The sequence below is a fragment of the Kwoniella botswanensis genome, chromosome 1 (genome assembly GCF_036426115.1).
Source record: "Kwoniella botswanensis chromosome 1, complete sequence".
NCBI lineage: Eukaryota > Fungi > Basidiomycota > Tremellomycetes > Tremellales > Cryptococcaceae > Kwoniella > Kwoniella botswanensis.
In genome coordinates, this window is record NC_088599.1 from 5,838,696 (window position 1) to 5,864,240 (window position 25,545).

Sequence of the window (25,545 nt, forward strand, 5' to 3'; positions counted from 1 at the left end):
GTCGACGGAGATGTGGTGATAGGAGATGACAGGGAGACAGATGTAAGTGAGATTATAGGTTATGGGATATGCTGTTACACTGTGTTACTACTGGTAATCCAATCTTCAATTGCTCGCATTTGACTGGACGCAACTCCATCAAGCACAAAAGTCAATGGGATCAAATCTCAAAGGAGTCATCCGCCATACATCGGGAAATTACGGACTTACCATTGGTCGACCAGCGATCCATCAACCCATCAATTTATTTCCGTACACCACTTATGACATTGGTCTCTTCTACCTAATCAGGTGGCATAGCTCGAGATGCAGAGAGAATACAAAATATAAGATGAAGTATGCATACATGCAATTGAACGAATGAATAAATGACTAGTATAAGGTACAATGATGAGTGATAGTTCAAGCAGGGTGATAGATGAGGAATGTCATGTAATTCGTCGTATTTTATTGTATTGTAAATGTATTGTAATGTTTTGCAATGTAAGGGGAAAAAGAAAAGCAAGAACATCTTTCACCAACGAACGTTCTTTTCGTTTCATGATACTTATTCTCCCCAAGGTACGATCATCATCTCCACACAAGCCACCAGTTCTTCTTAGCTATCTCAGCTCGGAGATCAAGCTCTCCAAATCAGCTACCACATCAGTCATGGTAGGTCTCTCAGCAGGATCTTGATGCCACATCCTCTCCATCAGATTAACAGGTTCGTCACCCCAATGTTTCCTCAGTCCTGCTACAGACGGTCGTTTCTGTTTCGCTCCGACTACATCATATATGTAATGTTCGTTATGACCTTCCCAAGGGTATTTCTAAAGGTCATGAACCAAAAGACAACGATTAGCGATGAAATTGAAATTTATATATAACGTAGACCCACCTTATCCCCTATCCATCCACTCATCATCTCCCAATATACCATCCCTGCACTAAACACATCCACCTTGTAATCATATCTAGGATGAGGATGCCAAAGTTCGGGTGCTTGCCAATTGACCGTACCTACCAGACTTCGGATCATGGACCGAGTGGAATTCTTCACACGTGCTAATCCGAAATCTCCCACTTTGGCTTGACCAGATCGGTTGATGAGGATATTGGAGGATTTACAGTCTCTGTGAATGATCGATGGTTTACGCGTGTGAAGGTATTCCAATCCTCGAGCTATGTCGAGCATGAGGTTGAGGACTCGACGCAGGGATGGACAAGGGACGTTTCGCTGGGTGTACCCGATCAAGTGTTGATCAGTACTCGTATAGTCCAATTGTAAACCAGAAAGGTAGATGGTAGACAGACTCACAATGTAGTCAAACAAATCACCATTCTCGCACAATTCGCTAACGAGCATACATGGTACATGAGTCGAATCCTCGGGAATGCATATACCACGCTATTCAAGACAAAACTCATCAGTCCTAAAAATTTACGATCGTACTGCTTGCATTCATTCCATACTCACAAATCGAACGATGTTGGGATGACTGAACTCGGCGAGTAATTTGAGTTCACGAATATCCACTAAATGATAAATCAAACATCAGCCGCCATTCGAACGACAACTCCAGCAGAAATTACTTACTTTCTGATAGATGTCCTCTGAACTCTGAGATTGCAACCTTCCTTCCTCTCAGTTTACCTACAAAAACACTACAATTTCCACCAAACGACACGATCAGCTCCTCATCGTACTCTCATGCTGTGTTTCAAAACCACTTACTCTTTGAATCCACCACTACCAATCTTTTCCAATTTGATCAACTGAGAAGGTTTGATGATACTATCCTCCAAACCCAACTCCTGTAAGTCCAAGTTCAGTTCAGCTTCCGAAGCGACCGGTTTATTATCTTCGTCCGATATCGGCGGTGTGGCAGGATCTTCTGCGTGGATATGATCCCTCAACAATACAGGTGTAGTCTTGCCAGGAACATGCACATTGGATCCTATAGCATGTATGATCTTCTTCGATTTGGATTTCTTGTTTTTGATACTCCTTTCTTTACCGGAAGAAGAAGATGGTTTGGCAGTAGCTGAAGAAGATGGATTGGAATTGACGGATTCGCCTTGGTTCTGTTCGTCTCTCCATTCCAATAACGCTTTTGCCAATTGTGGTTTAGTACCTCCAACTTCGATTCCTCGAGCTTCACACATCTGAACAAGCTCATCTCGAAGTAATCGTGTAAGAGAGGACACAGTAGCATCGGTCAGATCGATGTCTGCACCTCGATCAAGTCAGTATCAGTAAACCAGACCCTGATCGAGTTTGTAGAAAGGGACACACCAGCTTCGAATGACTCATCCTCATCAGTCTCCTCATCTTCCTCCTCTTCGTCATCCTCGTCAACTTCCATATCAGGATCGTCCCTAGCTTCCTGCCTGAGTCGCTTGCGTCTACTCTGCATCACGCCGAATGCCTTGCCAGATCTAGTGGTATGTGGTTGACCTGGAGTAGCCAGGATATCTTCTTCAGGCGGAGGTGACGGCGAGTCTGGAGTGGCTGTAAGCTCAGATTCTGGGGGTTCAGCGGTCTCTTCGTCTGAATCAGCTGTAGTAGGTGATTGGCGAGAAAGTCGTCGTGTGAGTCGACGAGGCGGTGTTGAGGGTTGGGGAGGTGAGGTATGAGCTTTGTTCCGAGCTCGCGTACGAGGTCTTTCATCTATCCGTATTCCATATAAGCTTGATCTCTCAGGAAAGGATGATTTTAGCTTACCTTGCTCCATATCCTCGTCATCATCTCCCTCAACAGGTATCTCAACATCCTCATCAACTTCCATCTCCGTATCGCTCTCTCCACCTTTGAGCGCTTCTATAGCTTTCTTCTTCGCTCCTCTGGAAGGTAATGATCGACCTTTCTTTGAGCTGACCATCGATACATCTGAATCTATAAGCTTATCACGACTTCGTAGATTCCTAGATGGTGCAGGCGAATCTTCTTCATTTGACTCCTCTGTATCTTCTCCTTGTACAGTCGCGTTATCTGCGTCATGCTCGTTTTCATTCTCTTCGTCGTCAGCTTCGACCTCGCTTGACAGCTCTTTGATATAGCTTGCCCTGCCACCTCGAGATCGCAGTCGATTGACTAACGGTGTAGGTTCATCGTCTTCTGTCTCCTCGTCCGCATCTTTAGTAATCTTTGATCTATCGCCATTAACAAGTTTTCGGGCAGGTGTTGATTTTGATTTCGATTTCCGTGTCTGACGAGGAGTATAGCCACGATTGCCAGATTGTCTTTTAATACGATGTGGCGTCTGACGAGGCGGCAAGGAATCGCCATCCTGGGATGTGTCGGTAGTGGTGGTATAAGCTGATGAGAGGGTAGAGGAACGTCGAGTTCTACGACTATATAATGATTGTTCCATCAGCAAATCTTCGACTCTGTCATCAGAACAATGGCCGAGAACTCACTCTATCAAGGCCTTGCCAGGACTCTTCACATCATCACCAAACCTAGCTTTTTTATCTCCCTTGTCATCCCCCATACTCTTGCTCCTACCTCTGAAGCCATTCTTTACCATGGACTTCCTTCGATCTTTCGTTCGTCTGGGAGCAGTTCGTATCAGAGTCGTTTCTGCCAATCTCACTCTGGATCGTGTACGAGGTATAGCCCTCGGTGTAGCATCAGTGTCTCCCACAACACGGTCACGGACAGGGCGACCGCCTGATGACGAAGAGGAGTTGGGTGAATGCTGCTGTGAGGATGAGGTGGATCTGCGGAGGTTATGAATCTCGACAGACTCGATTGTAGCTTTACGTCGAGGGGACATTCGACTGGGCGAAGAAGGGAGGGGAGAGATGAGTCGATCAAAAGATTTTCGCTAATATTATCACATGAACTATGAGCCCACACAGCTTAAATCGGGGTGAGAGACATAAATGGTAGAAGGACACTTACTGCTGCTATCAGTCCGTCTACCAGATCCTTCTTACCCATCCCAGCGTCATTCTCATCATCCACCGAAGTTACAGATCCCACATCATCTTCTTCATTCCACATTCCCGCTACCTTCCATAATCTTATCAATTCAGCTTTCCGTAACCTATGTAATGCATTTGCAGGTGCTGAGTCTATCAGATGTTGATCGCCTTTACACAGTGTTTCTATCAGCTTGTCTCAACATATTTCATCTGTGCACAGCGGTGTAATCACTCACTTTCAGCTATAAACTCAGGTTCTTCTTCATCTTCTTCCATTTCTATCCAACTTCCCGAATCAGCACTTGAATCAGGATCTATATGCGATCTTTTTCGTTTCCTTGGACTAGTCGATGAAGATCCATTCTCGTCATCTTCCCCTTCTTCGTTATTTTCTAAATTACCATTACCATCACCGAAAACATCATTCCCATGTCCATTGACTACTTCAGCTTTGGCTTTTCCCTTCCCCTTGGGTTTCCTAGATATCGATTTCCTATTGTTATTGGATTTTGTTGATTTGTTGATGATCTGTTGTCCTATCTCGGAACTTAATGGCAATACCTTCTGACTACGGGATCTTGAACTTTCACCTCTTCTAGGTAATCCATCATTATCATCCTCAGTTGCGTCTAACGATATATCTTCATCATCAGAACTATCTGAAGTTATGACTGGCCTAGAAATCACGAAAGCCTCTGATCCCAATCTACGTCTTTTAGGAGGATGTTTACCATTATACAAGGTATGTTTTGTTATCAGGGGAGTAGCTGTCTTTCGAGGTGAGGAGGCGAAATGCTGAGAACGAGCTTTGACCAACCGATGCATGGTGAGTGGGGATTCGGTCAGGAGGATGTGTATAGGAAGAGGGGAGGGGGGTTGAAGGGTGATAGATGTGTTATCGAGTGTTGACAGTCTCTGAATATTGATATATGGTGAGAGCGCGTTTGGAGATTAGTCGTCGAATGTAACAGAGTCAGAGTCGCGCGCGAAGAAGTGGAGTTGACTTGTTTTGGAAATCGACAAACAGCCAGTTGTGTATATTTGTATTGTGGTGTTCTTGCTTGAGAGAGACTGTTGAGGTCTCTGGACTCTTTTCACATCTCTCAGCTCGAGAGCAGACTTGTCGTGGATTGAGGATGATGGTGTTGATGATAAGGTAGGGTGGACTATTTATTAGCTGTTAGATGAGCAGATTCGAAAAGCAGTTTTGGTGGACAGGGGGTTCAGGTTGAGTAGATCTGTATGGACTCCTCCACCTCCTCGGGATCAGATTCCACGTGGCTGTGAATATGACGTGGTGTTTACCCTGTATAGTGAGAATCGTCCTCTGTATGCATACACATAAGTTACCTCTGTGGACACCTGGATCCCCGAGGAGCAGTCGGACATTGTACCTTCAGAATCGGGTTCAGCAGCTCGGACGACAACAGGCATCCTTGCTTAGCATCATCGCAATCACCATGCCGGCCAACGCACCTATCCCCGGCAAATTCGAGGAAGATCCCAGGGTACATTTTGACAAGACAGCTGGGAAATGGCAGTACGAAGATGAGGATGGGACAGAGTACGAGTGGACAGGTCAAGCCTGGATACCTCTGGTATGTAGGACTCAGCTTCCTGCGACCTCTTCTTCCATATCATAGAGAGGATGGTGACATCCAGCTGATCAAACGAGGATACAGATCGACGAGGAATTATGGAAAGCTCAACAGGCTGCTTATTCCGTTGCTGGTGTTGATGAAAGTGTGAGTAGTCCGATTATCAATAATAAAAGGTTGAAGGTTACACGTGGCTCATTTGGTGTTATGGGTCACATCGAAGACACCAGCAAATGCTGTCTTGGCTCGTGATGAGAAACGTAACAGAAAACGTAAGAAGGGCGAAAAAGATTACACTTCCAATACTTCGACCCTCAACGCAGCGTCAAACGGATCAGCCGCAGGGGCAGGTGGTTCTTCAACTTCCCAAACTCAACAGAATCAAGCAGCTAAGAAGACCGCAGTATGGGTATCGAATCTACCTCCAAACACTACCGTCGAACTGTTATCTTCGGTATTTTCCAAAGCTGGTGTCCTGTTGATTGATGATGAGGGTCAACCGCGTATCAAGCTTTATTACGATGACGAAGGGAATTTCAAGGGTGATGCTCTGATCATGTACTTCAAAGAAGGTTCGGTCGACTTGGCCATAACGTTGTTAGATGATACGGAGTTAGAATTAGGGTCTGGGTATGGCAATATGAGAGTGAAGGTTGCTGAATATGAGAGTAAAGAGAAAGAAAAAGAGAAACATGAGAAGAAAGAGAAGGATACGGCTGAACATGCTTATGGGAGAGGTGAGAAGAAGAAATTGACAGCGGAAGAGAAACAGAGGATGTCAAAGAGGATAAAAACCATGCAGAAGTGAGTGAAATCTATCAAAATCCCAAAATCCCCCACATGATACCAGCTTATCTTATCCTCTTCTCATAGCAAAATATCCTGGCACTCGGACGACGACTCTGATGATCCTGCTGCACCCATTGGAGGTGCGCCCTCACCGCTATCAAACCGATTTAACCGAGTCGTCGTGTTGAAAGGGATGTTCGCATTGGAGGATATCGAGAAAGATCCAGGGTTGATACTTGAACTGAAAGAGGAGGTGAGGGACGAGGCCGAGACGTTGGGTCAAGTGACCAATGTTGTCTTATATGACGTGAGTTTCTCGAGCTCAGTCAGATTGACTTTCCAGATCAGATGCTGTTGAGGATAGTAGCTGATTGATGACACTGATATGCAGAAAGAAGAAGATGGCGTGATGACTATAAAATTCAAAGATCCCGTTGCTGCCCAAGCGTGCGTTATGAAGATGAATAACAGATACTTCGATGGAAGAGTTGTAAGTCTAGGCCTGATCGCATTGCTCAAGGTAAGCTGATGTTGACCCGAAACACTCGTCATAGATTTACGCAGGAATATATACCGGTAAAGAACGATTCCGCAAATCAGGTGGGATTCACTCAGTTGGTGATGATGAAGAGGCGGATCAGGAAGAAAGAGAGAGATTGGATAATTTCGCCCAATGGTTGGTAGAAGGTGAAGAGGAAAATAACAAGCAGTGATAAGAACGGCGAGGGTGGGGAAGACTCAAAGCAAGACCATGTCTGCGAGCGGTTTGTTAGTTTTAGCCTTATGAGATGGTTCATTAAGGATCAAGAAGAATGGAGAAGTCACAGGAAATGCAAATTGATTTTTGTTGTATATAAAATATCGGAAACTTCAAGAATTGTTTTCTCCAGAATATGGAATTTCATGCTTGATACTTGATTTGATTGGATTTTACTTCTTCTCAGATGCAAGTATGTCAACAACCCTCTGTACTTTACTGTCGTTCCCGCCTGAGGTGATAGATTTATCTGTCCTTGTACCTATCCTGATATCGGTCTGAAGGTAAAACACAATCGCCTTTCATTTAGCCGCTATTTGAGGAGGACATACGATGATCGATATCACTCACAGCGATTCTCTGACACCCTAAAGCATGTACAGCCTGATGACATTCACCTATCACTCTTACTACGTCGTCCCATGGTCCCTCGATGTTCGTTCCATAACCACTAAACGGAGTGAGGCGGTTTCAGCTCATGTTGGTCCACATCGACGTTTGGGGGTTAGGAGAGCTTACTGTAACTACACATCAGAGATACATACGTCAGCTTGGGAAACATCGGTAAGAAGGCAATCTGAGAGCTCACTTTGTATTCCAATCCTGATTTCTCTAGTACCCTCTGAACCTCAGCTATCTCAGGTCCAACGGATGGTTTAGGTAATCCCATGGGGATCAGACAGACTGATCGAATGTTTAGTGAGAGTATAGTGAACGATGGAAGAGATGTAACTCACAGTCTGCTACGGCGTAAAGAGGGACAGACATGATGTTTCGGTCAGTAGATCGTGATAAGTTTGTTGCACATGCGACAGAGAATATAACATCAAGTCTTATGCTGCTGGTTTCGGAGCTGAGCACCAGATCCGGAGTTCCGCTTGAATCGTTATCGCTCGGTTGAATAGGCATGCCTCCCAGATTGGTCACATGTATATTTAGGCATGCCTCATGAGCCAGGTCATGACGAATCGAACGTTGGGCTGCATTAACCGGATGATCCCAACGCGTACTAGCAAAGTATATCTCATCCTCCTCTTTGATGCGACCATCACTTAATCCAGATCCTATCAAATCATCTCACCGATCACTACATCCCTAACACATCCAACAACAATTCTCACAATGCCGCCCAAAGGGAAAAAGACCAAAGCTGAAGAAGCTCTCGATTTCCTATCCAACCTTGACAACCTTGACGCTCCAGGGGATGAACCTAATTCATCATCACCCGCCGCTCCCAACTCAGCTACCTCCGGAGGATCAGCTGCACCCACTGGCGTCGTTGAAGGTACACCCAGAGGCTCAACCGATAGTACTAGGAAGTCGACTTCGAATAGGGATACTGCAAGTACGAACAGCGCTAACGCCAATGCGGAGGGAGACGAAGAAGCTCAAAAAGCTCTCGATTTTTTGAATGCTCAGATCAATCAGAAACGTACCAAACCTTTACCTTTATCATCAAGTACACCTAGATCATCCACTCCCGTTTCTACTTCTGCCGCGACTGTACCTCCTCCACCTGTAGCTGCAGCCGAACCTGCCAATGTACCTTCTCAATCACCCAATTCGGGTGGATGGGGCGTCTCGTCATTCTGGTCATCTGCTACATCTGCATTACAACAGGCGTCGAAAGTTGCCGATGAGCAATATAAGAAAGTCAGACAGGAGGGTGTACAAGGTGTGACGCATCAGTTGGAGAACCTAGGTGTGAAAGGTGTTACGGTACCTAATGTGGTGGATTTGAATAAACTTAGGAAAGGGGCGGAAGAGAGATTGGGTGGGATTGTTAAAGGTGTAGATTTAGAGAAGTTAAGTGAGCGAAACTTCAATTAATCCTCCACAATTGTGCTTATCAGAAATCAGTATATGATATATATACATATATATATATACATACTCTGACGCAAATTGCGTTTATTTGCTATGTTGCTGACCATCTTTTCATGATAATAGGACAAGACCTCGTCAATACCACGACATCCACTCTTACTTCAATCCTCGATACGGTCGCACCCCCCATCTCAGCCCATGAGACCTTGGAATTATGGTTGACGCACCCTATGATAGGATACGGTGGTGTCGAGGGTGTGATCTACAGAGCATGGGTTAGGATCCTGGAACAAACTGAAAGTGGTGAATTGATTATCGTGTGGTCACCAGGTGAGAGAGAGGGATCTTCAGCTGAGAAAGGAGATCACGATGAAGGAGAAGGGGAAGGTAGGAGTATCAATCCTATTGAGGGATGGGAGAAGGCGTGGGAATTGGCGAAGAAGGACATTGAAAGTGTTAAAGGGAGGGAGGAGAAGGATCCAAAAGGAAGGAATAAATCACCTAATCGTGAGTCATACCTGACCCCAAGAAATGAAAACCATCCATTCAGACCAAAAGAAAAGAAGGTTCAGCTTATCCTATTCAAATACTACATAGCTCAAGTGCCAGTGACTACCGTCCCGATATTCTTGCATCTACAACCACTTCTCGCACCTCTCCCATACCCCGAACCACCTATCCACGCATCATCATCCGCAACCGAGGCTCAGCCACCTAAACATCTTTATTTCTTGTTGACCTTACAGGACCCACAACATTCATTGAGCTTCACAACTATCACTCAACCTTCTCCGAGTGATTGGATGGATGTAGAGTACGAACAGTCGGAATGGGTAGAAGAGAGGTTGGTGGAGATCCTACGAACGGGTGTAGAGGTCATTGCGCAGGATGTGAGCTAAAAAAATTCTTCATCTTCAGATATCACACTTGATTGATAGCTGATATACTCCTTTTGGTAAATGTAGTATGTCGCGACTCGAATGGGTCTAAAACCTTCTGCACCGACCGCTGCGGCAGTCACTACAGCTTTGGCCGAACAAGCTACTCAAGAGAAAGGAGCTGAATCGACTGGTACAGAGAAGAAGTCTGACTAGATGGACAGAATCTCGCCAGATGAACGGTTTTTGTCTGATGATAATGTGATGTTCTGAGAATGTCACCGGCGGTTGGCGATTGATGGTACTTCCGGTTCAGCTGTTGTTCAATCCTGAGACGATAAGGAGGATGGTCAACTTTTTGAGATTTGGTTTGTCCGTATTTTAACTATTTTGACTTTCTGACTATGTGGCTATCGATATATAAATATATGTTAATGATGATTTGATGCAAATTTATGTCTCTGTAAAATACGTGAAACAGATCATTCCTCGCTACTGCCACCAACAACCACAAAACACTGAATCATTGATTTACTCGTCTAATCCCCGGCTTTCGTGCCGAATTGCTCGAGTGAAAAACAAATGCATTTGAATGTAAGGACTGTATCGTATCCAATAAAAACAAAAAATGACAAATGGCAATGAGGAAGAGTACAAATAGCATCGATTTACGAAAATAAGATATATTAATAGGTACAACAATATTTCAACAGCATCTTCTCTCTCGCTGTCTTCGTTGACAATACACACACACAAGAATCACAACAGCTTATTGTAGATTCGTTCCTACCCCATTATCCCTTTCATTCCACCGGCATAGTGTCCAACTTATCTTTCAACCCCTCCCAAACACCTTCCAACCTCTTGATCCCCTCAATCTGATCATTTGTAAAATCCTTCCAACCCAAGGTGGTCTGCGCAGCTTGACGAGAATGATGAACTACCGAAAGTTCATGCCACATACATGCTTTGATGAACACCCGTCGGGATAGGAGGGAAGTGATACTGGAGTTATCTTGGTCGTTGGCTACAGCAAGTCAAATCGAGTTAGCTGATGATCACAAACAAGATGTTTGATCTGTAAAGTGAAATGCAATTCACCAGCAACGAGTTTATCAACTTCAATTTCCCATCCTGGTTTACCAGCGTTCTTGAGCTGTTCAATCTTCTTATTCCTACCTTCTACTTTCTTCCTTAAACCGTCAACATTATCTTTCGATAATTTGTCATGCCTTATAAACAGATCTCTGAAAGACAGATAGAGGTCTCTGGTAGATTTGAGCGATTCGATATGACTCGTAATTATCGTTACCTATGTTCAATACGAACATCATCTCGATCAGTTATATTCAAAATCTACATAAGTGTCATGTGAAGAGATCAACTAACCCTTCTTTCAGTTTCTTCAGCAATCCTTACCCAAGTTTCACCCACATCTTCCAGACCTTTCGATACACCTTTACATAACGAACAGCTACCCCCATTCCCATTGGTGATGGTGCCATGTTCGTCGGTAGAGTTGGTACATCTGAAACAACTCTTATTCAACGATTCGCCAATAGCATGTACACTCAATGATAATCTACTTGAATCTGCCGAATGGTTTACAAGACGATTTAATGATTTTTCAGACAAAAGTACTAATTTCTGATATGAGGTCAAAATTGAAGGTAAGTTATCTCTCAATATACCTAATTTCTCATCTAGATCCGATGGTATAGCCATCTCCTGAGCGGTATTGAGTTTTTTACTGTGGGATTCTTCGTCGGTAGATACTTTTGTACGTTTACGCCATGATTCGAATGCTCCCTCAGTGAGAAAAACGTTGAGGGCTCCATCGTCTTTGATGACTGGGTGGTTGACGACGAAGTTGATGAATCGCTTTAGGGCTTTACGACGAGCTTCAAGGAATGAAGCGTCGGCTAGATAAGTTAAAAAATAGAGGTAAGCGCTTTTGGTGAATTCATTTGTGAGATGATCTTATGTCTGGAGAATGGAGCACTCACGACCTATGCGTTTTGGTGGCAGAGAGGGTAGTAATCGGAAGGGCTATATATCAACAGTCAATATTGTAGCTTCCACACGCAAGGAAATCGATAACTCACATAACGCTTGATGAGACAATCCAGCAACCAAACAAAATCACTATATCTTCGTGACACAGGTCCAGATGATCGTTTCTACGAGACAATCACCTCATCAGCTTTCATACCAGCCAGGACTATTCAGTTGGTAATGTGATTTGAGACATCGATCGTAGTAGTAGGGGAATCAACTCACATCCGATTCGACCATGTATTTCTGTAAGAACCAACCTTCTTTCTCAGGTATCAAAGCGACCTCAACGTGTTCCAAATCCTTCCAATAGCCTAATTGACTTTCATCTAACACACCATCCGATCTGAATGCACTGCCATTAGCACTATATCCACTTGATATATGCTGGTTCCCACTCCCTCCTCCCGCTGAGATCTGATGATCTGAAAGCCCGTTCGTACGAGGTGTAGTGTCCCATGCATTGAATCCCGTTGAAGCAGAGGGAGTGAGACCGTGCGAGGCCGAAGAGGAGGAGGGAGATCCTCCAAGATCATACCCTGTCGGAGGAGCTGATAGAGTGTTGTGGGATGTTGAAGAAGGTTTGAGATTTGGAAGAGGCAGGTTCGGTGTGGATGCTGATAATCTCTCGATGGAGATTTCATCGTCTTCCGAAGATGATTGTGCTAAGGCCACCAAAGCCAAGGCGCAGAAGAATTCTTGTCGAGCTAGAGATGATTTATCTCTTGAAGTCAGATTGATGATCTACGATAGAGACAACATATCGCGGTTAGCCGGACTGCGAATTCGAGGAGCTGTAATAAAATGGTTGACTAACCTTTTCGACGGTCAAAGCGGGTAATTTGGAAGTAGTTAACAATCTCTGCACAGATGCCAATGATACATGACCTGTACCACTGGTATCTATCTGATCGAATAGCGAAACATATATGGCAGGTGGATCATCTGATTGTAAGTCTCAGCGATGGTCCATCCATTATGTTGAATGAACTGGTTTGCTTGACTCACTGATCAAACCATTCAGTCCTTCTCTACCTGCAGATCCCGCAGTTATACCATCTCTCATCTCATCGACATTTCCTCTGGGCGTACCAGATCTAGCTGGACTGGGAACAGCAGACCAGGGATCTACATCGCCGAAACCACCGGCACCTGGAGCCGGAACGGTCGAAGCTAGCGGGTCGTTATATCCTGATGAAGATAGACCTGGTGAAGTGAGGAAAGCGGAGGATGAGAGGGATCCACCTCCCATCCGTCGAGGGGCGTTGAACATCTTGATTGCCTGCTATCTACAGACTATCGATAGCAAAGCAAGACGGATCTATGATCTTTATATATAGTCGTGTGGGTTATGGCATATGGAGATGGAGATAGAGATAGGGGATGGTCTGAAACGTCACCAGTCTGCGCTCAGGCCCGATTTCAGTAGTATGATGCCACGTGGTCAGCTTATGTCGGTCATTGCTTCACCGGTCATTCAGAAATGACGAAGATAAATACAATGACAATTAATTGGAAGAGGGAATCAGAAATCTTTTGTTTCCGTATATATCCAAGACATCAAGCTGAACAACATCAATGTCGTCCACGCGAGAGAAGGAGAAACTAGCGGGTGATGGAACTAGCCAATCAGAATGGATACAGATCAGAGACAGCTGGACGAAACAGGCTGTCGAAGATGGTGATATCAAATCCCTAAGGAAGTTATCTGCTCTACCAGGTGGGTATGGCGGAAATGACATGAGGAAGAAAGCTTGGTATGTTCATCATTAGAGCTTGTGTCTGGATGTGCTGACCCTTTCGATTTGCCTGAGCAGGTCAACATTGCTCCGAACACATCTTTTAGCTCGTCAGACTGCACGCAAAATAAACGGTGATGAGAGTCCAAGACAGGAAGAGAATTCGGGCGGAAACAACGACAAAACGGTGGACAAGGGGGAAGAAGAAGATACGAAAGGACAGCAAGCTGGGCCATCTAAGCTAAAAGCGCATCCAAATGAAAGACAAGTGAAATTAGATACAGATAGATCTTTCGTGACTTATCCGAAAGGTAAGTCATATTTCAAGATGTGATATGTGCTAGCTCTTCGGTGATGTGTTAATGAAGTCACGCGTAGGTATACCAGCACAAAGTAAATTAGAACTTCAAGCCGATCTGAATGATCTAATAGTGGGCGTTCTAAGGAAATATCCAGCTTTAAGCTATTTCCAGGTTAGCTGGTGTCCTACGATCAATGATATTGTGAAGGGAGCTAATGGAGCTCGTAGGGGTACCACGATATTCTTTCAGTACTTTACCTCACTTTCATCCCTCCCAAACCCATCCCTCAGAGATCCAGATCTTCTTCCAGGAACAGAATTCGTAAAGATAGGAGCATTCTGCATACACCCGAAGCACTTTCGGTTCCAGCTGACAGTGGACAGAAAGCACATGAAGTGAAGGTTGAGGAGGCAGATGAGAAATTCTCTGGTAGCATATCTGCATCTGTAGATGGTGAGAAGGAAGAGCTAGGAGTTTCAGAGGGCATCCATGAGAAACCACCCCCGCCGTCCTACGATGATATCAGTCGAGATACAGCGGAATGGCGCGAATTGAGAAAATGCGCAGAGATGGTCAGTCTGAATAGGGTGAGGGATGCGATGGGATCAGGAATGGAAGGTATGATGGGTCTGCTAAGGTGAGCTATATCTTCATGCAAATACTGTTACCGTAGGGGATTTGTGCTAACTCTGTATAATTCTCTATTTTCTTTCTATTTTGGTAGGATACTAAAGCGTATACTGAAAGCTGCCGATCCGGAACTATCGAAATTCTCATCCAAGATATCCCCAGTACCTACATTACCTTTCTTCGCTCTATCTTGGGTCTTGACTTTATTCTCACACGATTGTGATAGTCTACAACCAATACAGAGAATGTTCGATTTCCTATTGGCTAGAAATCCAGTTTCGGCGGTGTATCTAGCTGCTTCTGTAAGTGTATTTACAAACCTTTGACTAACGCTCAAACAGAAAATATCAGTTGGCTAATATAGCTTTCTGAAACGTAGATCTTGATACTGAAGAAACCACAAATTCTCGAAATCGCTCATCAACTGGGATCAGAATATGAAGAAGATCCTACTCTACTACATCCTTTATTCGTCAGATTACCACCCCTATACGCTGATACACCCTCTGAACCTGACCCTCCACCTACATTGACCCCTTCACCCAAGACGAGCTATGATGATTTCGAGGAAGATTCCGCCAATCCCTATCGACCGATCAGATTGTCTGAATTGTTTCAGCTGACTGATACGCTCATGGAGCAGTATCCTTGGGACGGAGATGTGATAAGGGGAACAGAAATAATGGGAGAAGGAAGTGTAGTTAATACGTACCACAAGGAACAGATGGAGGAAGAATGGAGTGCAGAAGAGATGCTGAGAATGATCGATGTTCAAGTAGTCAAACCTGGTGCAGGCGATATTTTAGACGATGAAGAGCTGGATGAAGAACCTGTAAAACAGAAGAGGAGGTTACCTGTAAGGAAACCTAGGAACAAGATCAGTACGCTCTTGGCGTTTGGTGTGGTCGTTTTGGGAGTTGGAATTGCCATGTACGGGTTCAAAGCTGGAGGAAATGAGGCTAGTTGGAATAGGTGGTGGAGTATGGTTATCAGAGGATGGATAGGGAAAGAGGGGAGGAATTTCGAGGGTATGTTGGGAAGAGGGATAGGTTGGGTCAAGAAGGCTGTGAGGGATGTTATGTAGATAGTACCTGAGTATGGTATGCATCACTCGTATGGACTATGTTACAGTGTCCTGACATGAAATACCATCATACCCTCGTTTGCGTTCAAGACTTTCGTAAATCATGGGGCCATTTTATGGGGACCTGTGAAGAGGATGATCATTTACGGCATCGAAAAAACCATTTAAGCTCGTTAGAGTTTTTCGACATAACAAACCAAATAATCTGACGACCAATTCGGTATGATCTCTTGGTGAGACAATTCATACTCACTCGTCTTATGTGTGAGTTCAGCAGTACATCATGCAGCTTGCCATCTCACATGGGAAATTCTACATTCTCTTCATCGATCGGGACATTGCCATGAGAATGGGTCAGGGTAAGAAACGTTTGATGCTTTTTCTACTTAATCCGCTATCAAGGGATTTCAGGGTCAAGATGCCACCTCAGCACGTACCTTACTTTGTGTCGGATCATCCAGGTCAACCACCAGGCCGAAGCACGGTCATAGATCAGGTAATGACGACGAGATTTCCCACATACATACAACAGCACAAAGCATACATAATACAAAATACACAATACACATACCAAATACAAGTACCATCATATCGCTGCTTCTTCCTTCTTCACCTTCATCATCTCTTTCAGCTCGTGGAGTGTAGCTCAACAGCATACATATCAAGATGAGCGGGCTCACAAAGGAGAACTTGGATAAACATACTGCTGATGGTGGTGAGTCAGGTCGTGTCGTTCTCTTCCCATCAGAGCTCGGAACTGCTCGAGATCATCACCATATAACATATATATCTTAATTCTGCTCATCCCCATTCCTACCCCTCTATGACTGCTTGCTACCTCTTCCTTCCTTCTCTACATCCTCGGAGATGCTCGTCAAACCTCGCTCTTTTTCTCATCATCCATCCTCTCGGAGCCCCTCGTAACAACACAAATCTCATTCCGCATTCCGCATTGTCCCTCTATCTCGGACCTTAATCTGCCTTGGTGCTTACCTGAGCAAGCATCACCGAGCGGTGGTGCAGCTACCAAGCGGCATCGCTGACTATCTATATCAACACATTCTTATGCACTTTCCTCTCATCTTTCTTCTGCTTCCTAATTCTGTATATACAGCTGAGTTGCTAACAGAAGATGGTATACACCGGTCCAGGCGATGTCACCCTCGGCAGATCCAGATCAAGATCCCACTCTTCTCATGGATCGAGAACCCCGAGTCTCCACCAACCTGGATTATCCAGACGATCTTCCTTGTCTGCTGGTCATCCTCAAGGTCTCAAACAGGTAGATACTTCCAAGATCGGTGTACCCATCGTCACCCCAAGTAAGTGATTCAAATTCATACATCCCGCTGGCCGCTTGCACATACAAGCTGATTGTGTGATTTGTCATGTCATGTAGGAAAAGAACGACCTGGCCATGTACGATCTCTCACCGGTTCATATTTCCCCGCTCAAAAGGGTGTGGTCACAATGGAAGATGAATGGCCGATCGGAGATGAGAAAACATGGAAGACAGCGTTGAAAGATATGGAATTCGATCATGAAGATGAACAGAAGGTAGCCAATACCGTTGTTAGACATGTTACGACCAGTTTGGCTAGACAGGCTTATAACATCGATGCTGTGAGTGGACGATTCCGGTCTTTGTGGTGCTTCGTGAGAATCAAGACGGAGCAGGGACAGGAAGTGTGGATGGTGGGGATACTTGTGTGTGGGTGGGGTGACGGGATCGGATAAAACGGATCAAGAGAATAAGGGAGTGTATACAAGTAGAGATGCTGACAGCTGACTGACGCTCAAACCGATTAGATCGCTGCATACCAAGCTACTGCGTTGTCTGTCAGAGACAGACTTCTTGAGTAAGTCAAATGGCTTGACTGATAATGTGTGTGAAGCTGATGTAGACCTATGCAGACGATGGAACGAGACCGCTCTGTAAGCTCCTTATGATCCTATCTCATTGCCCATACCGCTGACCTATCACCATAAGCCACCACACCAAGAAAGCCCCTAAGCGAATCTACTATCTCTCCATCGAATGGCTCATTGGAAGATCACTCGATAACGCCGTTCTCAACTTGGGTATGAGAAACACTTACGAGAATGCTACCCAAAAGCTCGGCTTTGTGAGTCTCATGGATACCAGAACATGCTCGTATTACAGTGACTGATTTAGCTCTGTTATGTAGAACTTCGAGGATCTGCTCAATGAGGAGAGAGATGCTGGTTTGGGTAACGGTGGTCTTGGTCGACTTGCTGCTTGCTATGTAAGTGTCATACCGATATGTTAGATCGGCTCCTCACTTTGACGTAAATCATCTAGATTGATAGTATGGCCACTCTCAACATTCCTGGTTGGGGTTACGGTTTGAGGTCAGTCACCTCTCACTGTATGTAACATACGTGTCTCACTGATCCTTGATGCAGATACAATTATGGTATCTTCAAGCAACTGATCTCGAGCACCGGAGAACAGCTCGAAGCTCCCGATCCATGGCTCGACCGAGAGAACGTTAGTTTCACCGTTGTTGACGAGCTCAGAATTAAAGCTTACTTAGATATGTATTTATTATAGCCTTGGGAGATCGCTCGTCTCGATGTCGCTTATCCGATCCGATTCTACGGGCGAGTCGAAAACATCCCTAACTCTGACAAAGCTGTCTGGTCGGGTGGCATGGAATGTCTTGCTGTAGCCTATGATACCCCCATTCCCGGATTCAATACCAAAAATTGCGCCAACATCCGACTTTGGAGTGCCAAACCTGTCCAAGGTTTCGACCTGAACTCTTTCAACGGTAGGTAAATTCCTTTATATGGTTTCTTGTCATGCTAACGGTTACTGTAGCTGGTAACTACGAGGCTTCCGTTGCTGCCAGTAGTGAAGTAGAGAACATTGTGAGTGATATCCGCCTTTCGGCTTGAGACATTCTCTGATATAAAAACCATAGACTCGAGTCCTCTACCCCAACGACAATATGTACGCCGGTAAGAAACTCCGTATCATGCAACAATACCGTAAGTACCATCCTCAGGGCGATAGTGGTAATCACTAACAATGATGTGTTCTAGTGTGGGTTTCTGGATCTCTTCAAGACATCCTCAGAAGGTTCACCAAGCTTGATCTCCCTTGGACCGCTCTTCCTGATTACGTTTGTATCCAAATGAACGATACTCACCCTACTCTCGCTATCCCCGAACTTATGAGAATCTTGATCGATGAGGAAGAGTTATCTTACGAGACCGCTTGGAAGATCACCACCAAGGTGTTCGCCTATACTAAGTGAGTGCAAATGGATATGACGCAGGAGTATGACGCAAAGCTGACAGTCTCAATCAGTCACACTGTCCTTCCTGAGGCACTTGAAAGATGGCAACTCGACCTATTCGAGACTTTGTTACCTAGACACTTGCAAATCATTTACAGAATCAACTAGTAAGTCAACTGTTACAGTGTCACATCCGTTCTCTGGCTGACGGTATTCCTAGCGATTTCATGCAAGCTGTTGCCAAACGATGGCCTGTAAGTGTGCTTGGTTAGCAAGGGTTCGTAGATGCTAATGTTGCCGATAGGGCGATATGGACCGAATGAGGAGAATGAGTATCATTGAAGGTAAATCTACTACGACCGCCATACATTAGAGACTATTTTTGCTGACACAGAATATCACAGAGGGAACACCCAAATACGTCCGAATGGCCTACCTTGCCATTGTCGGATCCTTCAAAGTCAACGGTGTTGCTGAGCTCCACAGTCAGCTCTTGCAAGCTACTATCTTCAGAGACTTTGTTGAGTTCAAGGGCAGAGACTTCTTCACTAACGTAAGCAGGATCGTATAACGCGTGTTCTGATTATCGAAGCTAACATGTGTCCGTTCACTCAGGTTACCAATGGTATCACTCCTCGAAGGTGAGGAACCAACATTTTTCTAGCTGAACATTGAACCAAACTGATCCTCTTGTACAGATGGCTACTTCAATGTAACCCTCAACTTGCCGCACTCATTACCCACACTCTGGGTAACGATCACTGGCTTACCCACCTCAAGACTCTTAAGCAGCTCTTACCCATGTCCGAAAACGAGGAATTTAGAAAGGCTTTCACCAGCATCAAGATGGAGAACAAGCAAAGAGTGAGCTGAGTCGAAGGAGTATAATCCTCTGAACTTGAGCTGACTTTACTCGCCTCCAGCTGGCTGATCTTGTCGAAGCTGAACTTGGTATCACCTTGGATATTGAGAGTATCTTCATGACTCAGATTAAGCGACTTCACGAGGTTAGTCGTTGTCAACAAAGCCTGTCAGGTGGAGCTGATCTTCTTTCTTCGCTCCTCGTAGTACAAGAGACAAACCTTGAACCTCTTCGCGGTCATTTACCGATACCTACGAATCAAGAAAGCTTCTCCCGAAGAGCGAAAGAAAATCACCAAACACACTGCTATCTTCGCTGGAAAAGCTGCGCCTGGTTACTATGTCGCTAAACTTGTTATCAGACTTATCAACAACGTCGCCAGAGTCGTCAATAGCGATCCCGATGTTGGTGATCTTCTCAAAGTCGTCTTCATCCCAGACTACAGTGTATCCATCGCAGAAGTCCTTGTTCCAGCTTCGGACGTTTCCGTACAAATCTCCACTGCTGGTACTGAAGCTTCCGGTACTTCCAACATGAAGTTGGCTCTTAACGGTGCTCTCTTGCTTGGTACAGTTGACGGTGCTAATGTCGGTGAGTGATGCTTTTGTGACAAATTGTACCAGCGGATCGATGCTAATGATAGGTGGCACAATAGAAATTGCTGAAGATGCAGGAGAAGATCAATCCTTCCTTTTCGGTCATCTCACCGAACAAGTCGAAGGTGTTAGATTCACAAACTCTTACCAACCTACACCCTTGGAACAACGATCTTCGGAATTGGCTGAAGTCTTCAAGGCTATCGAGAGTGGTACGTTCGGTGAAGGTAACACCTATGAACCTCTATTGAAGACTGTCTACGAGCATGATTACTACCTTGTGAGTTAACGTATTCTTGACTACTCATCAAGCTGGGGGCCTAAGACCGGTTCATGGATATGTTAATTAAGGGTTGTTTTACAGGTATCTAACGATTTCGGCTCGTATCTCGCTGCCGAGAAACTCATGGACGAATGTTACGCCAATAACAGGACTGAATGGACCAAAAAATCTATCTTGACTGCGTTCAACATGGGTGATTTCTCCTCTGATCGATCCGTACAAGATTACGCCGATGGTATTTGGAGTGTCGAACCTTGTGAAGTACCTAATGGTGATAACCTTTAGAATCTATAGGATCATGATTCACATTGAAACTTACCTTGTGTAGATACATTTCTTTCCCTTTCCTTTTTCTATTTGATCTGATATGAACTCGTGTTGGAAATATTGTAGATAGAAATAAAATGAAAGTTTGTTTCTCATGTCATCGTCCCAAGCACTGCTAGGCAGCGTGATTTCATCATTATTTATACATGACTACAAAGTTGAACACACTACGTTCCATCCGTCACCGATAATTTCCGTTTCTTCTCATCCACCTCATCTCCATCTTTCTGTTTTGCAGTATCTTCATCTTCAGGTGCATCCCGCTTGGTACCTACTGACGGAGAGATTGGCTTAGTTGGTGATGATGTCCCTGTAGTGGAAGTAGGCTTGGGCTTCTTCTTCACTACCACACCTTTCATCAATGACTTGACGTCCTTCCTGGCTGGTTTTGTAGGTACTACTTTCTTCGGCTGAACTGAGGAAGTTGTAGCGGGAGGTTCGATAGATGGAGAAGCTTTGGCAGCTTGTTTCCTATTTTCAATTAACATCAGCATAACCTGAATGTGTTCGAGACTGAGATTACACTTACTCCCTATACGCTCTTAGTTCTTCCGCATCTCTTTCTTCCAACTTCCGCTGTTCCTCTTTCTTCTCTTGATCCTTTTCCATCAGAAACCTCTGTTCTTCACTATCTATTCCTCGCCATTGATTTGATAATTTCATTTTACTATCCCATTCTTCCTTTTTCAGATCCTGTCAATACATGGATATCTATCAGTTACATGACTACTTTCCTAAACATAGTGACGTCGGATAGACAAACTTACCTTCTTAGCTTGTAATCTCTCGTACAATGTCCTGGGATCATATTCCTCTTCAGGCTCCTCTGGAGGTGGTTCTTGACCTATTCTGATTTCACATGAACAGACATATGTCAGTCTCGTAGCATGATCGAAGAGATTCAACCTCATAACTAACCCACCTCGCATAAGCTTCCCTCCATGCCTTCTGCTTGTTCTCCTTCGCCTCGTCAATGGAAGCTTGAGATTCGAATCGAGAACCTATCGAGCCGGTCGCAGGCGTCATGATCTTACTTGGGTCCATGTCGACTATCTTTCCTGTCACTGTCGGAGCTGAAGGTGCTGTGGGAAAGGGGATATACTTGATGTTGTTGTATCCATTTTATCCATCATCTTCATCTTCATCTCACACATATCGAATGAATTTGATCCCGTCGATAGGTGACAAGAACCGCGAACGCTCATTGCATACATCTCAACTTTACTTTAGCCAACCATACATCCATTCCATTTGCCAATACAGCAGCGACACAGGTCAGCATATCCACAATGCCGCCCAAATTTGACATGTCAGCTTTTGGAGGGTCAGACTCGGAGGATGAAAGTTTCCCACCAAAGGTAACCTCACAATTCCTCATCCCGAGTTTATACTCCGAGCTGATGATATGAATCTTTGCTCAGCGTCAACTTGAACTGAATGCTCTGAAAAGTAAGACGTTCAGTCATGGTATTACCAAGAAGACTAAAAAGGATTTAGAGCGTGAGGCAGAAGAGAAGAAGAGGAAAGAGGAAGAAGAGTGAGCTTCTGCCTTACCATTCCCTCAATTATCAGAGTTACTGTCGGATTCAAGCTGACATCTTTCTCCTCTTCGCTTTTCACTCGTACAGAGCTTTGAGATTGGTCAATGCAGAATATGAAGAAGCTTTTGAAGGGCCTAGCTCGTATAACGCTCCATTGGGAGGGACGAAGCAACCTAGTAGAAGACCTATTGGTCCAGGAGGAGGGTTCGTCAAAGCTGGTGGTGCACCTATGGATATGCCTTTTCAACCTCCAAGGGGTTCTGCCGGGCATAACATAGAGCAATCATATCAACCTCCTAGAGGACCTTCTGCAATGGGTTACGGAAGGGTAAGTGGCCAAATACTTACACACAGTATTGGACCAGAGATGTTGACAAGGTCCTCGTCAACACCGCTAGCCCCGTCCACCACCTCAGATGAAGGCTCCTTCCCCTCCACCTACAAGTGGCTCGAGTACAGGACCGATGAGGAAAGGCAAAAGGGCGATGGACTCATTCTTGGAGGAGATCAAAAAGTAAGTTCTTCCATTCCATCGCCTTTTTCTGTCGATGTTGACTGACACTTGCATTTCTGTAGTAATCAAATTGCACAAGAAAGACGTCTAGGACAACAGGCGAAGCGTGAGTACAACTCTACCTTATACATTACCATGCTTATTTTCTGGAGCAATCATGCTAATACTTTCCCGATGACAGAGGCTGGATCATCCGTCGCTGCACTTGCAGGTCTGTACAATTGGAACTTACAAAAAATACCTAAAACTTTGTATACTGATCGTGTAAAGCTCATAATCAGCTTGGGAGTCGGAGAAAGGTAGTCACATCGTGGGAAATCAAGAGGTAGGTTTAGCTTTCCTGTCAGGTACAAATATGCATGAGCTAATAGCATCTGTTACGTTCAGACTACAAACTTGTTCATTGTAAGTCAGATAGCATAATCACGGGTACTCTTGTATACATCTAAACATTTTGATAGTCCAATTTACCGTCAAATATTACGGAAGAGAGTTTGGGTATGTTCTTTGCCAAATTGGGACCTATAGGAACGGTGAAGATCATGTGGCGTGAGTTCCCCTTGAGATTACGACTGGCACACTATGCTCAGCTGAATCATATGACAGCTCGTGGTGATGAAGATACATCTGTTGGCGCTTCGATGACAATCACAAGACGGAGTAAACCTGGATTATCCGGCTTTGTATCCTATATGAAACGTAAAGATGCCGAGCGAGCTGTGAGGGAATATGATGGTCTCGATTGGGGAGGTAGTGTACTTAGAGTCGGCTGGAGTAAACCTGTTCCTATGCCTCTGAGACCTATATATGGTGAGCTCCTTGCCGCCGATTACCCTTCGCAGAAGAGCTGACTATGCGTGTTCATTCAGATCTGGGATCTGGTAGGGAAAGCAGGGACAAAAGAGGTAGATCAGCTTCGCCCGTCAGGCACCGAGATAGTGATAGGCGTAAGGATGATAAGAGGGATTATGATGATCGAAGGAAAGGAGGTAGATCAAGGTCTCGTTCACGATCAAGATCACGGTCATATTCACCACCCAAATCATCGAAATACTCTTCTTCGAGAAAACGATCCGCCAGATCCCGTTCATACTCCACTTCTTCATCTAGATCTCCCTCGCCTCCTCCACGTCGTAATAAGAGTCGACGGTCTTCCTATTCTTCCTATTCTTCCGACTCATATTCGCGATCACGATCGCCTTCACCACGACCGCGTAAACCTTCCGCAAAAGATAAGTGGTTAAGTGGGATAAGCGAAGATCAGAAAAAGTTTATCAAGACTGTTGCTGGTAGAGTGAAAGATAATGGTAGAGGATTTGAAGAGTTGTTGAGGAAAAAGGAGAAGGAAAATCCGAAATTCGCGTTCTTGGTGAATGAAGATGTGAGTATAGACTAATAATCTTTTTAGATCTATGCTGATTGGTCACATTTGTTGCATAGCTTCCCGAATATCACTTTTACCAGTTGAGCGTGGATTCAAGGTATCGAATACCCACACCACCGCCGGATGATTTTGCGGATGAGGTGAGTCCTTATTCCATATCTGTGAACACTTGTCACACATATCTGCCCATAGTCATGATGGTCGGAAGTGGTTTATCCCTCACTGACGTTCATCCATCGCTCAGGGATATGCCTCTTTATACTCATCCGACTCCGCTGAAGAATCCGAGAAAGAGCGAGTGGTCCGGGGCAAACTGGGTAAACTCGCCAGGAAACGATTTGAAGCTATGTTACGTGCCATGAGTGGTAAACGAGCAGAGATAGCTAGAGCAATGGAGTTCGCACTGAAGAAAGCTGAGGCCGCCGATGAGGTTGGTGCTTCTCTTCAAGCAGTCGTGGTGTCGTGCTAATTGGTCATCTTGTTGTCTGTTCTAGATCGCAGAGATAGTGTGTCAGAGTGTAAAATTGGATGCTACGCCTGTACCAAGAAAGATGGCGAGATTGCATTTGATTTCGGACATCTTACATAACTCGGCATCGTCCTTACCCAACGTATGGAAGTACCGTCAAGCGTTCGAAAGTAGATTACCACCTGTGTTTTCACACTTGTCAACTGTGTATCAGAGTCTATTGGCATACTCGGGGAAGATAAGTGCAGATGTATTTAGGGGCCAGGTAGCGGCTGTATTGGAGATCTGGGAAAGATGGTAAGTGGGATACTCCCGATTAACGATAGACCAAGTGATATTTACAAAATCAACGTTATGTAGGATCGTATTTAATTCGGAGACTGCTGAATACCTCAGAGGTCTGTTGGACGGTACGAAGACGCTAGCAGCGCCTAAAGGTGCTAAAGCGATACAGGAAGAAAAAGAGAAACAAGCAAGAGCTGAAGCGAAGAAAACTGAAGAACAGGAAGATTCCGGTAGATTCAAGACTTCAGGATTCAAATCGTCTTTCAAACCTATTTCAGCTACTGCTCCGATCGCACCAGCAAAGAATGGAGATGATCTAGATGGAGAAGCGATGGAAGATGTGGATGGTGAAGCTATGGAGATGGATGATGATCTCGATGGAGAGGCGATGGATGAAGATTTAGATGGAGAGGCTATGTAATCATATAGGTCAAAGTAACGTGGTCT

The 25,545-nt window shown here is 44.8% G+C and overlaps 9 protein-coding genes across 9 annotated transcripts; 5 read left to right on the plus strand and 4 right to left on the minus strand.

Moving 5' to 3' along the window:
* Positions 1–602: 602 nt before the first annotated feature.
* Positions 603–4,737, minus strand: L199_002186 (uncharacterized protein; the record flags this gene model as incomplete). The annotated part of the gene is made up of 11 exons (XM_064887933.1): positions 603–812; positions 881–1,219; positions 1,301–1,390; positions 1,460–1,518; positions 1,580–1,647; positions 1,718–2,213; positions 2,279–2,653; positions 2,708–3,336; positions 3,403–3,812; positions 3,890–4,080; positions 4,149–4,737. 11 exons carry the CDS (start codon positions 4,735–4,737, stop codon positions 603–605), a joined length of 3,456 nt encoding a protein of 1,151 aa, XP_064744005.1.
* Positions 4,738–5,372: 635 nt separating this feature from the next.
* Positions 5,373–7,012, plus strand: L199_002187 (uncharacterized protein; the record flags this gene model as incomplete). The annotated part of the gene is made up of 6 exons (XM_064887934.1): positions 5,373–5,510; positions 5,595–5,657; positions 5,734–6,314; positions 6,384–6,606; positions 6,691–6,789; positions 6,854–7,012. The coding sequence occupies 6 exons, from the start codon at positions 5,373–5,375 to the stop codon at positions 7,010–7,012; spliced, it is 1,263 nt and encodes a 420-aa protein (XP_064744006.1).
* Positions 7,013–7,229: 217 nt separating this feature from the next.
* Positions 7,230–7,824, minus strand: L199_002188 (uncharacterized protein; the record flags this gene model as incomplete). Its single annotated transcript, XM_064887935.1, has 4 exons — positions 7,230–7,334; positions 7,408–7,507; positions 7,602–7,740; positions 7,794–7,824. The coding sequence occupies 4 exons, from the start codon at positions 7,822–7,824 to the stop codon at positions 7,230–7,232; spliced, it is 375 nt and encodes a 124-aa protein (XP_064744007.1).
* Positions 7,825–8,178: 354 nt separating this feature from the next.
* On the plus strand, positions 8,179–9,977 carry L199_002189 (uncharacterized protein; the record flags this gene model as incomplete). Its single annotated transcript, XM_064887936.1, has 4 exons — positions 8,179–8,866; positions 9,007–9,390; positions 9,481–9,773; positions 9,849–9,977. 4 exons carry the CDS (start codon positions 8,179–8,181, stop codon positions 9,975–9,977), a joined length of 1,494 nt encoding a protein of 497 aa, XP_064744008.1.
* Positions 9,978–10,564: 587 nt separating this feature from the next.
* On the minus strand, positions 10,565–13,089 carry L199_002190 (uncharacterized protein; the record flags this gene model as incomplete). Its single annotated transcript, XM_064887937.1, has 8 exons — positions 10,565–10,788; positions 10,863–11,073; positions 11,151–11,683; positions 11,768–11,810; positions 11,867–11,941; positions 12,042–12,560; positions 12,634–12,761; positions 12,825–13,089. The coding sequence occupies 8 exons, from the start codon at positions 13,087–13,089 to the stop codon at positions 10,565–10,567; spliced, it is 1,998 nt and encodes a 665-aa protein (XP_064744009.1).
* Positions 13,090–13,394: 305 nt separating this feature from the next.
* On the plus strand, positions 13,395–15,571 carry L199_002191 (uncharacterized protein; the record flags this gene model as incomplete). Its single annotated transcript, XM_064887938.1, has 6 exons — positions 13,395–13,573; positions 13,634–13,866; positions 13,934–14,028; positions 14,085–14,494; positions 14,582–14,789; positions 14,867–15,571. The coding sequence occupies 6 exons, from the start codon at positions 13,395–13,397 to the stop codon at positions 15,569–15,571; spliced, it is 1,830 nt and encodes a 609-aa protein (XP_064744010.1).
* Positions 15,572–16,703: 1,132 nt separating this feature from the next.
* On the plus strand, positions 16,704–20,863 carry L199_002192 (uncharacterized protein; the record flags this gene model as incomplete). Its single annotated transcript, XM_064887939.1, has 22 exons — positions 16,704–16,893; positions 16,971–17,194; positions 17,381–17,430; positions 17,486–17,506; positions 17,562–17,697; positions 17,761–17,838; positions 17,895–17,944; positions 17,999–18,083; positions 18,147–18,366; positions 18,417–18,466; positions 18,520–18,586; positions 18,641–18,851; positions 18,909–19,004; positions 19,058–19,091; positions 19,142–19,181; positions 19,242–19,390; positions 19,453–19,478; positions 19,536–19,701; positions 19,761–19,844; positions 19,906–20,290; positions 20,355–20,575; positions 20,660–20,863. 22 exons carry the CDS (start codon positions 16,704–16,706, stop codon positions 20,861–20,863), a joined length of 2,787 nt encoding a protein of 928 aa, XP_064744011.1.
* Positions 20,864–21,072: 209 nt separating this feature from the next.
* On the minus strand, positions 21,073–21,949 carry L199_002193 (uncharacterized protein; the record flags this gene model as incomplete). The annotated part of the gene is made up of 4 exons (XM_064887940.1): positions 21,073–21,376; positions 21,435–21,598; positions 21,673–21,754; positions 21,828–21,949. 4 exons carry the CDS (start codon positions 21,947–21,949, stop codon positions 21,073–21,075), a joined length of 672 nt encoding a protein of 223 aa, XP_064744012.1.
* Positions 21,950–22,194: 245 nt separating this feature from the next.
* On the plus strand, positions 22,195–25,519 carry L199_002194 (uncharacterized protein; the record flags this gene model as incomplete). Its single annotated transcript, XM_064887941.1, has 15 exons — positions 22,195–22,263; positions 22,327–22,442; positions 22,534–22,774; positions 22,845–22,960; positions 23,023–23,066; positions 23,142–23,171; positions 23,242–23,285; positions 23,348–23,365; positions 23,422–23,509; positions 23,567–23,770; positions 23,830–24,341; positions 24,401–24,484; positions 24,589–24,774; positions 24,839–25,110; positions 25,174–25,519. 15 exons carry the CDS (start codon positions 22,195–22,197, stop codon positions 25,517–25,519), a joined length of 2,370 nt encoding a protein of 789 aa, XP_064744013.1.
* Between the last annotated feature and the right edge of the window lie 26 nt (positions 25,520–25,545).